Here is a 16,239-nt window from a genome sequence, read left to right on the forward strand (position 1 = left end):
AAAAAATAAAAATCGTTTGGGAATGGAAAAATGGGGTACGATATAGTCTTATAGATATATAAGTATATGACAATAATGTTAATGTAGTATCACATAGATATCAATAATGTATATATGTATAATGTACAATTAACTTTTTTTTATTAAAAACAGTTTAGAGATCTACGATAAGGAAGATAACATGCATAATTTAAAACCAATTTTTTAAAACTATCCAAGTGTTTAGCAACCCAAATTGACCAGGTTTAAAAGCTATATAATTTTTTAGTTTTAGAATGGAAAGGAGTAATACTACGTATACTAAAATAATACCTTTTCTTGTTGATTGAAAATTTTTACGTCATTACTTTACATGTTTGCAATATGAACAGAAGGACTAAACTTGCGTTGCTTAAGAGATACCCAGTTTCTAATATATTGCAAACAGGTACAAACAATTGCCCATTGTGAATTTTATATAATCTTACCATGCTTAAGAGATACCCGTTTTCATGTACAATCCTACAATAAATGATAGTTACCTTTTTTCCTCGTTCAGTAGTGTAATTTTCAGCGTGGTTTTAGCTTTGAAAGAGATTAGCCAATTATAGTATAAAAAAAATAAAAAATAAAAAAAGATTAGCCAATTATTTCCACTTATTGTAGATAAATCTGCAGAGGGTCTACTACGCCCAGTTGTACTACGTATATGTCTGTATGCTAATATGAGAATGATCATAGCCCAAAGCATGACGACTGGCCCAATACTCCAAAAACAACCAAATGCTAGATTTTCATTTTAAAAATTAGTTTTTCTTTGTGCAAAAAATATAAGTAATAAATTGGAACCCCTCCTTTTTTGTGACTTACAAAAACGTTAATTTCTAATATGTAGAAATTGACTGCCCGCTTTTAATATGTAGATTGGTTTTAGTTTTCGATAAAGCTGTCCAAGATGTCATGTATGATGTATCGACATATTGGCTAGACCTAGCCAGATCTCAAGAGAAGAGATTCGATATGGTCAGGATTAAGTGCAAGTTTTCGTTTTCATCAAAGATTTATTTTGGTTAGAGATTTGTTTATTATTTTATCTTGATATTATATCTAAGACCGAGTTTATCTCATAAACCTTACGGAAGGCATCCAGTTCACCCGCCTCTATAAAAAAAAAAGCAGATAATTATGCCCTTGAAGATCTTTTTAGACATTATGAGTAATCAAAGCTTAAGAGTTTTTTTGTTAGAGTTGAAAACTCAGTGTTCTTGTGGCCTAACATATGTCTTTATTTGCATAGCCATGTCGAAATTATGAAACATGAGAGAGTGATTCGAAGAGACACAAAATCCCAAGTCCTAACGCAGTACAAAAATTTGCTTCGAATGCAACAAGAGTTAGTCAAATAGTAGTCAACTTGAGTGAGACTCTTTACCTTGGGGCCTCTGTTCATTTCGAATGAAGCTCCGATAGAATATATAAGCAGGATTTGTTTGGAGGTAGGCAAAAACGAAGATCAAATTAGAAAAAAAGCAATAAATCAAAGAGGGAGAGAACCAAATACAGTAGAGAACGAAAATGAACCTTACCTCGCTTCTGTGCTGTATGATACCGTGAGCATTCAACAGCCTATACGGCTATACACACGAGAGAGAGAGAGAGAGAGAGGTTGGTTGGGAATTGATGAGGGTAAAAAAATTTAATTTGTTAGTTCAAAAATATCAAATGTGTTTATGTTAAATATTAAATGATTAAAAGTAAATACAATTTTTTATTATTATTATTAATCACTAATCATAATTTGGTAGCATTTCTCGTATGAAATAGTCGGTCGCCGCCGCCTCCTGGGCTCCGGCCTGGGGGGTAGGACGGTTGTTCGTGAGGTGAGCAACGGCTTCGGAAGCATCTCTGCACTGAGTGCGCGGCTCTAGGTGGCGTTTCTTCTTTCGTCCTTGCCTCGGCTCATCTCATCGTCACTCTGACCGGCGCGCCGGTGTACCTGGTGTTCGGCCGTGGTGGAGATCGGGGAGACGCTGAGGCTGGAGAAATAGGGACCGTGCTCAGGTCTCAGATCTGAGAACGGTTTGGCGAGTTTGGCTCTTTCTACGAGCGCCGATCTCTCTGTTTTGAGGCTTCGGTGGGTCTACGGTGGCTTTCTCTGGTTTTCTCTCCGACTGGAGTGACACAGAAGAGTATGCGGTGAGACTTCGAACTATGGATGGGAGAGACGTGGCTGAAGAGTTTTCCGGGTGCAGAAGTGGTCGGATCTGCCGGTCTGGTTGTGTTGTGTTTTTTGTGTTGTGTTTTTATTTAGTTATGCTTTATGTTTTTATGCTAGTTAGCCCATGTTGCTGCGTTTTGTTTGATTTGGTTTATCTTGGAGACGGATTAGCCGTCGTCCACTATCCTGTTGTGGATTTCCTGTTAGGTTTTGATCTATACAGGTTGAAGATGCATCTTCTTCGTGGTCATCAAACCGAGGTTGAGTGGATCTTTCCAATATCTATACAGGTTGAAGATGCATCTTCTTCGTGGTCATCAAACCGAGGTTGAGTGGATCTTTCCAATATCTATACAGGTTGAAGATGCATCTTCTTCGTGGTCATAGTGGGCCTTCGCCCGAATCACACGGCCCAACTCTCAACTTGGAATGGGCGGCCCAGAGAGATGCCACAGCCGAACCCAACACTATGGACCGACCCAAAGTCCACACCACCTCATAGCTACTTGAGTCACAAGCTATCATTACTTAGCTCGGCGATAGGTTCCTTTTCAAAGCGAATATATAATGTCTTGAGTTATATTTTATCTTAGCGATGTGGGACTTATGAACTTCTCGTTTCATTCTATATAACTTCAGAAGAGCTAAATTTTAATTGTTTTTGTTCCCTCATTTATTTTTGTGATTTTTTTTAAATATATTTAAATCCCTAATGATTTCTAATTCAATGATTGAAATACCGTTACCGTTACCGTTCTGTGACTAAGATTTTACTAGTATCCGAAGGTAAGTCAGAATAATACTGTGGAATTCATAAAAGGAAAATGAAAACTGTACCATTGAGAATACGGTTGCCGTCGAGGAATACCGTCAAATATCGTACTTACCGAGAGGAATGTAGTGAATAAATATTTAAAAAAAATTCATACATGACATAAGATAAAAATGAAAAAAGTCTACAATAATAGTTCAACAAAAAACCAACACAAACTTAATGATATATTTGAATACAAAGTACAAAATCAAAACAATGATAATATTCATATTAAAAGTCAACTAATTATACATAAAACTTCATATTCTACAACTAATTTAACAAAAAAAACCAAAAACACATTCAAATATAAACCATATATTCTGATGTAACAAAAAAATTGAAAAAAATTGGATACAAACTCCAATTAAACACAATAATGAAGTTAGAAACTAAGAATTTGAACTAAATCATAAAAAACTAACGACAAATTTCATGAAGAACATTAAATATCATCAGATTTTAAGAATTGTCGGTATTTGACCACTTACCGGTAAGTTTCCGTTAGAATGCGTGAGAATTTACCTAAAGACAACCGGAAAGTGGAATGATTCCCCGGAAAACACCGGAAACTGGAACGGTTTCCTCGGAATCCAAGAAAAAGTCCGATTTTGTGCATACTGGTACCGGTACTCTTAATAAAACGGTTACCGGTCCGGTTTCCGACCGGAATCCGCGGAATTTCAAACCTACTTTCTATACCAAATTTAACCTATTGTTTTGAGTCGTCAAACAATGTTGTTAACTTTCAAGAGGGATGTTAAACTCGAACTATAAATTCTAAACCAAACAGTTGATGAAATCAGGTAATTGACCACTAGACTATTACATAATTTTTAAGCATCAAACAAAATTCCTCGGTTTTTGCAAGTTCACCGGTTTCTCCCTGATGAGCGCACACCAATGCCTGAGCAAAAAACATCGCGGATGATTGGATAGACAACGAGACGAACAAGATGACCAATGAAACCAGAGCCCCCAGCGTGAAGGTGATCTTCACTAGCAAATCTCCATCATCATCATTTCTCACACTTCCATAGCCACCAGAATGTACCGTGAAAAATCGTTCACCGAAATACACGGTTATCAACATCACGGAGATGATGAGGCATTTGTTTTATTTTTTTTATCAAAAAAGTAAAAAATTAAGACAAACATTTACAGTACACATCTTCATTGAATTAATAACTAGGAAAATATATGCTAAGAACTTATATGCAACCAGTCTCAAAACTTGATCCCTTATTTAGTATTGCAAATGACCAAATTCATGAAAAATGACAATCTTAGTAAACCAAAGACAGAGATTATCAACAAATACCTTGATTGGGTTCCGAATTCTCTTCGTGTGGGAGAATTGGTTTCAAGTGGGTCGTCCATTTCTGTCCCGAACATCAAAATTAGAACGGAAAATGAAACATGCCTTTGATAATCACTTAGTAAATATATGCTAAGAACTTATATTCAACCAAGTCTTAAAACTTAATCCCTTATCTAGTATTTCACATGACCAAATTCATGAACAATGGCAATCATTGTAAACCAAACACATAGATTATCACCAAATTAGGATTGGTTCAAGCGGGTCGTCCATTTATATTCCAAACACCAAAATTAGAGAGGAAAAGGAGACATGAAATCTGAATCATAATTTAATTTTTACTCAAAACGAATAGAGTCGTTCCGAGGAAAATCGTTACTCCGACCAGTCGGGGAAACGGGGTCTAGAAAATTCGAAGTGACCTTCCTAATTACTCAAAACGGCTTGGCCCCATAATTTAATGTTTTAATCGGAGGAACACCACATTTTCTATTTAACTTCTTAGAAAATGTCTTAAATAAAATTTAAAAGTAAAATTTTATAATTAATAAGGTACCAAGACAATAATAAAAATAGTTATCAGAAGCCTACGTGAACTTAGGCTTCAAATCGGAAGAAATTGGAATTTTTAATTTCGACCGCCCAAAAACACCCACAAAAAAATTCATTTTGGTGGGTATACATCAGGGAATCGACGATTTTTGTCATAAAATGAAACCAAGGTTTTGGGTATACAACCAGAGCTAGTAGAGTCGGAACAAATGGAACTACGTTGTTCTAGTTTATACCGATCTTGAAGAATCGTCACATTTTCGAGCTGTATAAAGATTGAGTCACGTACATCCGCCAAAAACAGTCTAAATCACATTGTGTCCGTTTGAAATGTGTTAAATCCTCACGATACAAGCGAAGAGTATTGTAAAACGGTGTATTGTTTCTAAGATAGGGTACTGAAAATACAAATTCATTCACGGGAAAACAAAAGAAAAAAGTGATAAATGAGGAATAAATAGACAAAAATATATGCTCTATTTGGTTGCAAAGAAATAGAGTAAGAAGAATTAGAAAAAAGTGTCTCACCTAAAAAAATAGATGAAAATTATACACATATATTTATAAACAACTAGCCTACTTATAGAGGGGACTTTTAAATTATAGCGCAACTATCTATTTATTTAGGGAAATAGTCCATATTTCTCATACTTTCAAAATTGCCCTTGGTTTCATAAAACTTCGTTCTTATTTGTTTGTTAATTCTAGATTTTTTCCAGTTATTCATCATCGGATTTGAATCATGGAATCGTTCGACAAATCGGAGACATGCATTTTGTTTTTTCGAATGGTAAATAATATTTACTATCGGATGGCTCGACTGTAAATATTATTTACCATTAAAATTATCCTGCGATTTGCAACCAGGATATTCGACAACTCATTTGGAATAGTAGGATCATTGATTTCGTAGATGTTCTTCTATTGTTCTTATATTATCTGTTCGTTTAGGTTAGTCATTTAATTCTTCTTAGTTTATGTTTGTCTAGTGTAGGTGTTTAGACTCTTTAGTTTCTTACAACTTCGTTCTTATTTGATTGTTAATTCCAAATTTTTTCCAATTATTCATCATCAGATTTGAATCATGGAATCGTTTGTCAAATCGGAGACAAGTATTTTGTTTTTTTGAATGGTAAATAATATTTACTATCGGATGGTCCGATAGTAAATATTATTTACCATCCGAAAAAACATATTTTATAGTTAATCTAACAGATAATTGATCGGAGATGTATGGTGTTCTATGGGTTAATCGAATTGGAAATAATATATACTTACCATGTTTTCCAAGTCTGAGAACGGAGACGCTTCGTCGGCTTCGGAAGTGGCAAAATCAGAAAATTGGTGGCGGAAAATAAGGTCGGACGCAATATCGGAGGATTGAGGGATTCGAAATCGACGGAGAGTTCGGAGGCAATATCGGAGGATTGAATGATTTGGAGTCCGATCCGAAAATTTTGGTGTGTATTTGATGAGGGGTAAGATATGAATATAATATTGTTTGATAGTGGATTGAGCTAGTTACCTAATTTAAGTAATAGTTGGGCTATAATTTTAAAAGAGGTGATCAATTCGGGCTAGATACCTAACCGGCCATCTCTTTTATTTATAAAATTATAACTATATGCCCTTTGTTTGTTTCAGAATGCATTCAAATACATCCTGCTTTATTCCTAATATATATTAATATAGACTATTTTATTTAATTAATTTTAAATAATCATTTCTTATTATTATTTATTTTGAGATAAATAATGTAAAATGATTAATAATTAATTACTCTATATAATAAAAAAAATTTAGTTTACTCTTGCTTATGCTAACTTGAAAAGGTTAAACGATTTTATACTTAGCTTAATCACACAACTCACACACCTTAAAATATAAAACCGGCTCACACGTATAGGATTATTTTTATATATTTTTTCTATTTAAATTTTAAAGTATAAAACCGACTCACACGAGCAGTGTGTAAGAAGAGAGTGGTAATATACGCGAAGGTCAAGTTGGGAGGGAAAACTGAGAGATTTTTGGTGGGAGTTTGAGAGTTGAAAACAAGCAAAAACAAAAATGACAGGAAAGGGAAAGAGGATCCTAAACGACGACGACGACGACTTGGCACCGGAGGACGCTGCTCCGGCGGCGAAGCTCGCCAGGAAAGGAACCGAAGACGACGGCGACGACGACATCGTGGTCTGCGAGATTTCGAAGAACCGAAGGATCTCCGTCAGAAGCTGGCGCGGAAAGATTTTCGTCGACATTCGCGAGTTTTACCTCAAGGACGGCAAGCAAACGCCCGGGAAAAAAGGTTCTTATCTTTATTATTTCTTTATTTCCGGTTCGGAAACCCTAGCTTTGCTCTGCTCTGTTTTCGTTTATTTTTCTACTGTGGTTAGTTGATCTGTTGGTTATTGGAGAATAGATGTGGTTGATCCGCTTATTAGCGTTGTTTATCCATTTCAGTCAAAGATGAAACTGAGTTTAGAATGTTGTTAGTGTGTTTGGCGTGCGTTTGAATATCTGTTGGTTTATGCTTGTTGTGAGATTTAGGTATCAAATATTGAAACCAGATTTGCTCTTGTTTGGTGTGAATTGGTATTTTGTTCGTGGTCAGTGTGATTGGATTGATCGTTGAAAACAAGTATATGAGATTTGAATCCTTTGTTTACATTTGGTTCATTTTTCTATCTTTAGTGTATGTAGTTTGAATTTTGCTTCGGATTTCTGTTTGATTAGAGGGTGTGACTTCTTCAGTTCTGGCTAAGATTTTCTTCAGACAAAGACGAATTTGGACAGTGTTAGTTTCTTTAGCTATTCTCGTTTTTAGGTTTATAGCTACAAGGACCTCGGGCTAGTGCTTTCTTCTACATAGAGTATCTTTGCTTTTTCATAGAAAAAATAAATTGGTGACAAAATATTTGTTCCCTTCAGTTTGTCGATTTGAAACCTGTTTGAAGAAAATCTTGACTGATGATACTTATATGTCATGATATGAAATTCGATGTTCGGTTTTTTGTGTGCTTTTGAATATGCTGTATTGATTGTTTACAACTCTGTACATGATAGAGCTCGCTCTCTATTTTGTTATTTTTCAGCTTTGGATTCCAATACTACTCGACTTGTGTCTTCACACATACATAGAGCTTTCTTTTCTCTTTTTGGCCTTTCTGAATTTATATCTCCATTATCACATAGATCTAACATATTTGCCTTGTGTATCAGGAATCTCACTAACAATGGATCAGGTATGTCTCTCAAACCTCTATCACTTCATAAAACACTGCTCGACAATGATTTTGAATGTTGTTTGTGCAGTGGAATATTCTCAGAGAGCACGTGGATGAAATCGACAAGGTGGTCACTGAGAGCTCTTAGGAACTACAAGATTCTGGTGGTGGTGTCTTTGTTTTGCTAAGTACATGATATGAGACAGTATAGCCTGGTGGTTCTTTTTGTTGATATTGGGTATTGATTAGACAACAAAAGCTTAGAAGGTTCAAGTGTGCTTGTAACAGGAGCAGATAATCGGCATTAATACATTGCAGACATTTCTTATTCGCTAATACATTGCAGTGATCCCAATTATTATCCGCTATGTCATTAAATATCTACTTGTTTAAAAAACACACAAAAATAATATAAAAATAGTCATATATTGCATCATTATTAAAATATATACCTTAATTATCAATAGGGACAAAAAAAAAAAAAAAAATCTTCAGACTTCAGAAAAATTTGATAGCCGAGTTCCACTTTAAACCCATCATTTTGGTGGGTTTCTTGAACAAATAATAAGACTAATTGCTAATGCATTTATGTCAATTCATGATCCAAAATCGTCTGTGACTGAGACGAGCAAGTTTTTTTGTCTAAGTTGTGGCGTCAAACTATGTAGCATTTCACATATTGATACCCCCTCAGGACGGCCCAAATCTTCAACAGTAAACACATGCGATTTCCCTTCCACCGTGACAACACTTTGCCCCGGAATTTTCTTCACACTATTGCGCTTCATCAGCTTCCTCATCACCGCCACTCTGTCCCATTTCCTGTTCGATGCGTATATGCTCGCCATCTCGAGATAAGAGACCGAAAGCGATGGCTCGATCTCAATAAGGCGACGCGACGCGTGCTCGGCAATCTCGATGTTATTGTGAGTCTTGCAAGAATTTAGTATCGAACTCCATATCCCAGTGTCGGGTTTCATAGGCATGCTTCGGACGAGCTCCAACGCTTCTTCGATCCTTCCCTCTCGCCCCAACAAGTCCACGAGACACGAATAGTGGTCTAGCCCGGGATTGATATCGTACACGCTCGTCATCGCTTCGAAGATTTCGATTCCTTTCTCCAACAAACCCGTGTGAACGCAAGCCTGAAGAGCCGCGAGGAACGTGATGTGGTTCGGCTCCAAACCCGACCCGATCATCGCATCGAAGAGATCCAAGGCTTCTTTGGCTTTGCCGTTTACAGCGAAGCCCGAGATCATCGTTGTCCATGAGACGAAGCTTCTCTTGGGCATCGCGTAGAAGAGGTCTCGGGCGTCGCTCACGCTCCCGCATTTCGCGTACATGTCGATCAACGAGTTGCAAACCACAATGTCGTCTCGTAAGCCGTTTGAGTGCGCATAGTCGTCTATTCGTTTCCCGATCTCGAGCGATCCCGTTTGGGCACACGCCGATAGTAAGGAAAGCAGAGTGAACGAATCCGGTCTCTCGGCCGATTCCATGACACGAAATAGCCCGAGAGCCTTATCCAAGTTCTGCTTCTCGGCGTACCCGCCGATCATAACGTTCCACGAAACGACCGTTCTGTATCCCATACCGTCGAAGAGACTTCTTGCAGAAACCAAGTCGCCGCACTTGGAGTACATTGATATCAGTGTGTTGGCCACGGAAACGTCCAAATCACAGCCGAGTTGAAGCGCATGGGAATGAACCGAAGCGCCTTGAAGAGCCGCCTCGGGTCTCAAGCACGACGAGACCACACTCACGATGGTGCAAGAATCGGGTCGAAACCTTTCGCACAGCATCTTCTTGTAGCAATCTAGGGACTCGGGGAATCTCCCAAGCTTCGAGTACGCCTCGATCATCGAGTTCCACGAGACAATCGTCCTCACCCCTGAGTCGATTGTGTTAAACACCGACTCGGACGAATCTACGTCGTTACACTTAGCATAAGCACTTATCAAAGTGTTGGCCACCGAAACATCCCTCTCGAACCCGGTTCGTACACTGATCGATCGAACAGTACTCAGAAGGTCGACATTCTTTGAGTTTGAAGCCGACTGAGTCAACCCCATGATGGTTACCGAGTCGGGGCTAACCCCTTCAAGCCTCATTCGAGAAAACAAGCACAAGACTCTGTCCACCATTCCCGATTGAGAAAGTCCGAGAATGATCGAATTCCATGCCGTGGTGTCTCTTACAGGAATTCTATCGAACACCTTGAGTGCGTGGTCTAATTTGCTGGACTTGACATACATGTCCAAGATAGCCGTTAGGAGAAAGACATCGGAGCAGAACTGGGATTTTATGATGCAGGCGTGGAGAGCCTTGGAGTGCAAGGAACATGCGAGCTTGGAACACGCTTTGGCGGCGAACAGAAAAGAGAAGTTGTCGGGCTCAAAGCCATTTTGCTTCATTTGGAGTAAGAGACGAAGGGCTTTATTGGGACGGCCTTGGCTCACGGCTTCTCTGATTGAGTTGTTCCATAGCCTAACAGTCATGAAAGGTGTTCTAACCTCTTTCATTCCCAACACAAAAAAAAAAAAAAAAAAAAAGACAATCTTGTTTCCTACAAACACTTACTCTACTTTCTACTTTTCACTCTTCAGTGGTCACTTGCTGGTAATTTGTTTGTACTTTGTTTGTATACATAGAATAGAATAGAGCGTGTCATTAAATATATATATATATACACACACACACAAGTCAATCGCTGAAACCTGTTTTTACTCGGTCAATTGACATAAAGAATACATACAGTATTTTAGAATACAAAAACAGAAAAAAGAGAGCGATAATTTATTATTAATATTAATTGTTTATTTTGTTTGTTTTTGTGTGTTATTGTGTGTGTGTGGGCTGGGAACTGAAGTTTCCATTAGATAGGCCACAACAGACACAATGACACAAGAATTTTGTTGCTCTCAAATGGTAGAAACATTATTTGCAAATAATAATAAGTGTTTCTCCTAAACTAATTTAATTAAGTTGTTAGGATATATTTACAAATACCAAGACAAAAATTCACAATCTTCATACATATATACACAATACTTGAAACAACTTTACAGTCACAAAATAACTGATATTACATATTATTCCCGTCTAACATACCTTGAATATCGCCTAAATTCCTGTGGCCGTGTTAAACTATACATGAAACGCGAGATACTATACAAGGGCATTTTTTTTCCCGGGGTAGAAAGTTTAATCAGGTATTTACGAGAGGAACTACCACGGCTCAGAGTTATTACCAAGAAAGTTCCTGGAAGATGATGGTTTGGTCCAACCTTCCTCCATGGAGAGAAGATTAAGGCGTACCATGAGTTTCTCCGCAGCATCTTCCTCTAAACCGCTCAATGAGTCTCTCGATTGCTTTTGTGGGGAAGAAGAAAAACCCTGCAGTATCAGAAGGATTATATATTTAAATCAACCAGATATACACACAACACATGATGCGATCTTGGAGATAAGAAAAGTAACCTTTGATTCCTGGTATAGCTTTAAGTATTGCAGGGATTGCTCGTAAAAGCCGCAGTGATATAGAAGTATACTGTAATCCCTCAACTCCTTTTCTTCGGTTCGCAAGAGGATGAGACGCTCACAAGCTGTAATTAGCAATAATCATACAAATATTATGTTACAATACGGCAACAAATCAACAAGTCAAGATTAACTTACAGTGAAGTGATTATATCACCATCACCACCCAAAAAAAAAAAACCAAAAAAAGAAAGTTGTGTAAAAGTGAAGGTTTAAGGGCCTAATTGTTAAAGGTCATCAACTGCATTTTTGTTTTTCAATTAAAAAAAAAAAAGAAAAGAAAAAGGAATCAGCGGACTTCTCAAATTACGGAAACAACGGCCTTTCAAATCAAACCTTATTTATTTATCTTTTTTGTATCCTTAGAAACCAGTAGAATACAAAATATAATTACCATACGATATTTCAAGAGAAAAAAAAAACCACTAAAACATGATTACCAAACATGTGTTTTTTATTTTCAAATCAAAAACTAAAGAAACAAAATTTGTTACAAAACCAAAAGGTGTGACCAAACGTGGCCACCTAAGTACGATGATGAGGAAGAATAAAATGATAATCGCAGGGATTAGTTCTAACCAGCTAAGGCCCGTCTCATATCCCCAAATCGAACGCTAGTCCAAACACCACGTTCTAGTCGATGCTGAGCAGCTTTAGCTGATGCACGCTGAAAACCACTGCATTATCACAAAAGAGAGTAAGAACAGGCAAATTTATTAAGAAATTTCAGTGTGTGTGTGTGTATATATATATATATATATATATATATATTTGTAATTTTCATTGGCATACCTCTCTTCATTGATGCTTGGTGTATCTATGCAGTTAGCAGCACGAGCTGCCCTTAAGAACAAGCTTCCGGTATTATCTTGCTGAAACGGCCAAAATGCTTCCTTCAAATTTCTCAATATCTGCACACATGACTCGATCATCACTGAGGACTAGAATGGAAACAAGACATCAAAAACTGAGATGACAATGATATGTCTTATAAGACATTCATTTTCATTCTTGATTATTTTTACTTGTTTGGGTTCGAACATACATTTTGTAAGGCTCCAAAGATATCTATCTTTAAAAAAAAGGGATATCCTTCTCTTAAGCAATACGAGGCACGATAATTGAAATACATGACTATGAAAGCTTCTCGAGTGGTTTTCATTTTGAGCTTAGATGGTGACTCGGTATAATTGCTATCATTACTATTACAAATAGCAGCTATATTTCAAGAATATCCAAAGCAACAAAGAGGATATCTTCTAGCTTACACTTACAGAACTAAAACACACCTTAGTTACAATGCGATGCATTACAACTTTGTGCGAATCCTTGGATAGGTATTGTATGTCAAAGAAAATAGAGGACATTCCGATTTTTACTCTGTTTTCAGTTCCTAAAAAAATATAAAAGCAGATATATCTCAGTTTGCATATAACTAATTTAGCGAGTATTAAAGAAGTCACCTCCACCAACAGTGCTTGTGAGGTCATTACATGCGCTTGATCGGATTCTTTACTTTTAACTTTATTATAGCCTCTAGGAAGACCATGAAGATCACGAGGTACGAATATCTCAGGATCAAAATTCAAAAGGCTCCACATACGAAGCATTTTCAGAACCTCCGAGTATATAAGAGAGAGCATAGCTATGGATCCTGAACGATGGGTCAAAACCTGTTCAAGTAGAAAGACAAATTCTCGTAAATCGAACTTTATTGTCATCATTGGCATTATAAAACTAGATTGAAAACAAAGGCCCTCTATGTTATACCGAGTGAAGATACAGAGCTCGTGGTTCTAATTGAGGCCCCGCATCACATCTTCGAAAGCCCTGAAATGAAAAATATAATGAAATATACTACTTCACACTAAACTGAGAATCTCACGTTATCATAGATAACAGGACTTAGTTCGAGGTTACGGGTTACTTCTCATTGCTAAATAGTTTTGCGAACGAACTCATAATACATAACATGGCATGAGAGCCAAAAAGCTCCAATCCAACGAACACCGATCTAAAAACAATGAGATCCGACTCGGGATAACTGAGCTCAAAGAGCCACCATCATAAGGGGACATGCTAAGATAAGGATACCATATCGCCAACTATTATTCGTTACAATTAAATTTGATACAAATTTCGCGATACTTAACACACGAAGACATGAACTTTTTTCGTTGCTCCATTGTTTTCATCCTATTTTTAAAAAGCAAATCTTTGCAGGTGAAGTATATAGAATACCTTGTCGCCGTACAAATAGGTCTCTAAACTTCCGAAAAAGCTCTCGGGTGAAGCCCTGAAGGAGGAACTGTAGCGAGAGCAAAAGCCCATCGAGAGGTCGTCCAATCTCACGATGAAAGCATCCACCGGGAGCGGAACCGACGAATGTGACACCAAAGAATCGTCCTCCGCTGCAATGTAAAGCGCTGTTTTGCCCAAATCAACACGCCTATTGACGCTCATGCTCGTCTCACGCTCTATTCCAGACAGCTTCTCAATCTGAGAGCAAAATCCTTTTCTGGCTTCCTATTTAAGAATCAATTCAGCAAAAACGATCATTTTTCATTTCCGGCCATTCTATCTTTCAATACAAGAAAAAAGAAGAAGAAAAAATGTCTTTACACAAGAATCTTGATTTCGTAAATTTCAATGCTCTACACAAGAGTGCCAATTAGGTCTAAGTTTTTATTCTGAATTTCCATTAAGCTTCTATAATGAGCAAATTTCAGCAGAACAACAACAACAGCAGGTACGCTTCGAATTTCACTTTTGAAAAACAAAATCTCAATTAATAAATTAAAGCCAAGCACGAACCCTAGCGTGCGAGGTCTGAATCCCCGAAGAACCGAGAGCGTCGTGGAGGGAGAACTTGAGGTGGCTGGCTGAGGAGGCCGGCCACGATTCGCTGAGGCAGACAACACCGCACCACGACGAGGACGCGACACGTGGTCGAGATCGTCGATTCTCCGATGCGAGTTTCTCGGAGCCGAGAAAAGAGCGCGAAGATGAAGAAATTGACATGATCAGATTCATACCGCTCTGAACTCTCGCAAAACGAAAGGAACGATTTTCATTGGCTTACAAAATAAATAAACAATGATATTTGTTGTGAAATGGATGGATATTTTAATGTAATTGAAAAAAGTATAATTTACAAGAATCCCCTTGAACTATTACTCGATTAACGAAGTGCACCATCAACTCGGATTTTCAACAAAAATTACTCTGAACTCCTATATGTGTTCACTTTTGCCCCTTCCGTCAAATTTTTACTAACTCTGTTAACAATTTTATGACGTGGATGTCATATGTGACTTAAATTATAGATTATCAAAATACCCTCTATTATTTCAATTTCTTTTTATTATTATTAATTCAAATCTAAATCAAATCTCTATTTTATTTAAGAAATAAAAAAAAAACAAAAAAAAGTGGATATGAATAATCTCCCTCAAGCTCAAAATCCCAGATTTCATATTTCTTCTACTTCGTCACTGACGTCTCCACAAAATTCTTCCTCGCCGGAGCGGGCTTGTAGTTCCACGTCTTGGGGTCGAAAAGCCCGCATTTTTCTCCTCCTTTGGCCTTGACCGCCTCGAGCCATTCCTCGTCGTTGTTGTGCCAGCGAGTCTGAATTCCCGAGCTTTTTCGGGGTTGCCCAGGAAGCTTTTGGGCAAAGCGCACCATACGACTTCCTGAGCCGCGGCGACGTTTCCAGTCCCAATGGGCTCCGATGTCGAGCCGGACATGGGCACCCACAACTCGATCCTCCACTCGCTCTGCCGCGAGGCTCGCACGAGAGAGGCGGTGCAGATGATTAGGGACACGCAAGGCCTCGTCCACGGCTTCTGCAGAGCCCGGGACATGGGAAGCCCCAAGGAGGCTCTGTTCGTGATGAGCGGTGGTTTGTGCCACCGGGTTTAGCAGACGCGAGGGACAAGAACAAGACCCAATCTTCTCGGCTAGGGTTTCACGGCATTAATTAATGTACCAACGGAAACAAGAAGACTTGGTCCGGATTCGCTCGTCGTTGCAGAGATTGGGATGGCGAAGAGTCCGATTTCTCTTTGGAGGCGGAGATTCTCGAGTTCATGAGCTGTACGGAGAAGCCAGAGGCGTTTCCCACCAGGAAAGAACTTATCAATGGCGGCGAACAGATTTGGTCGAAGCGATTCTGAGGAAGGGCGTTTGGATGTCGTTTGGCTGGGCTTCGGACGATGAAGAAGAAGAAGAAATCACAGTCTGTGGATTTCATGAAGCCAATAGTTGGAGTTCATGGGAAGAAGACTATCGGATCGTCCATGGCTTCGTTTTGGTTGTGTTGAACACGGGGAGAGAAGAAGAGGAAGTTGAATATTTTTTTTTCAATTTTATAAATAAATGGTTAATTTATTATTATTATTAATAATAATAATAATAATAATAATAATAATAATTTGTGCAAACTCATAGATGGTAACTGATAAACTTTGACGGAATGGGCAAAAGTGCGGTAATCGAGTAATAGTTCAGGGTGCACTTGTAAATTATCTATGGTCGTCTTATTTTCATATGCGGTCGTGTCGTTTTGACTTTTGAGCTCGAGGAC

General features: G+C 38.0%; 3 protein-coding genes across 3 annotated transcripts; 1 reads left to right on the forward strand and 2 right to left on the reverse strand.

Moving 5' to 3' along the window:
- Positions 1-6,843: 6,843 nt before the first annotated feature.
- Positions 6,844-8,447, forward strand: LOC149379598 (RNA polymerase II transcriptional coactivator KIWI-like). Its single transcript, XM_089603234.1, has 3 exons — positions 6,844-7,192; positions 8,107-8,129; positions 8,200-8,447. Exons 1-3 carry the CDS (start codon positions 6,955-6,957, stop codon positions 8,257-8,259), a joined length of 321 nt encoding a protein of 106 aa, XP_089459360.1. The 5' UTR covers positions 6,844-6,954; the 3' UTR covers positions 8,260-8,447.
- Positions 8,448-8,632: 185 nt separating this feature from the next.
- On the reverse strand, positions 8,633-10,625 carry LOC149379599 (Tetratricopeptide repeat (TPR)-like superfamily protein). Its single transcript, XM_089603674.1, has one exon. It carries the CDS (start codon positions 10,607-10,609, stop codon positions 8,708-8,710), a length of 1,902 nt encoding a protein of 633 aa, XP_089459800.1. The 5' UTR covers positions 10,610-10,625; the 3' UTR covers positions 8,633-8,707.
- A 325-nt stretch (positions 10,626-10,950) lies between these two features.
- On the reverse strand, positions 10,951-14,739 carry LOC149379600 (transglutaminase family protein). Its single transcript, XM_089602370.1, has 8 exons — positions 14,466-14,739; positions 13,893-14,177; positions 13,422-13,481; positions 13,115-13,324; positions 12,444-12,562; positions 12,231-12,328; positions 11,592-11,716; positions 10,951-11,507 (listed from the first exon to the last, which is right to left on the reverse strand). Exons 1-8 carry the CDS (start codon positions 14,682-14,684, stop codon positions 11,340-11,342), a joined length of 1,284 nt encoding a protein of 427 aa, XP_089458496.1. The 5' UTR covers positions 14,685-14,739; the 3' UTR covers positions 10,951-11,339.
- Positions 14,740-16,239: the final 1,500 nt, after the last annotated feature.

The sequence above is a fragment of the Urtica dioica genome, chromosome 12, assembly GCF_054948205.1.
Source record: "Urtica dioica subsp. dioica isolate 48M chromosome 12, U.dioica_male_clone48M_v1_H2, whole genome shotgun sequence".
Lineage (NCBI taxonomy): Eukaryota > Viridiplantae > Streptophyta > Magnoliopsida > Rosales > Urticaceae > Urtica > Urtica dioica.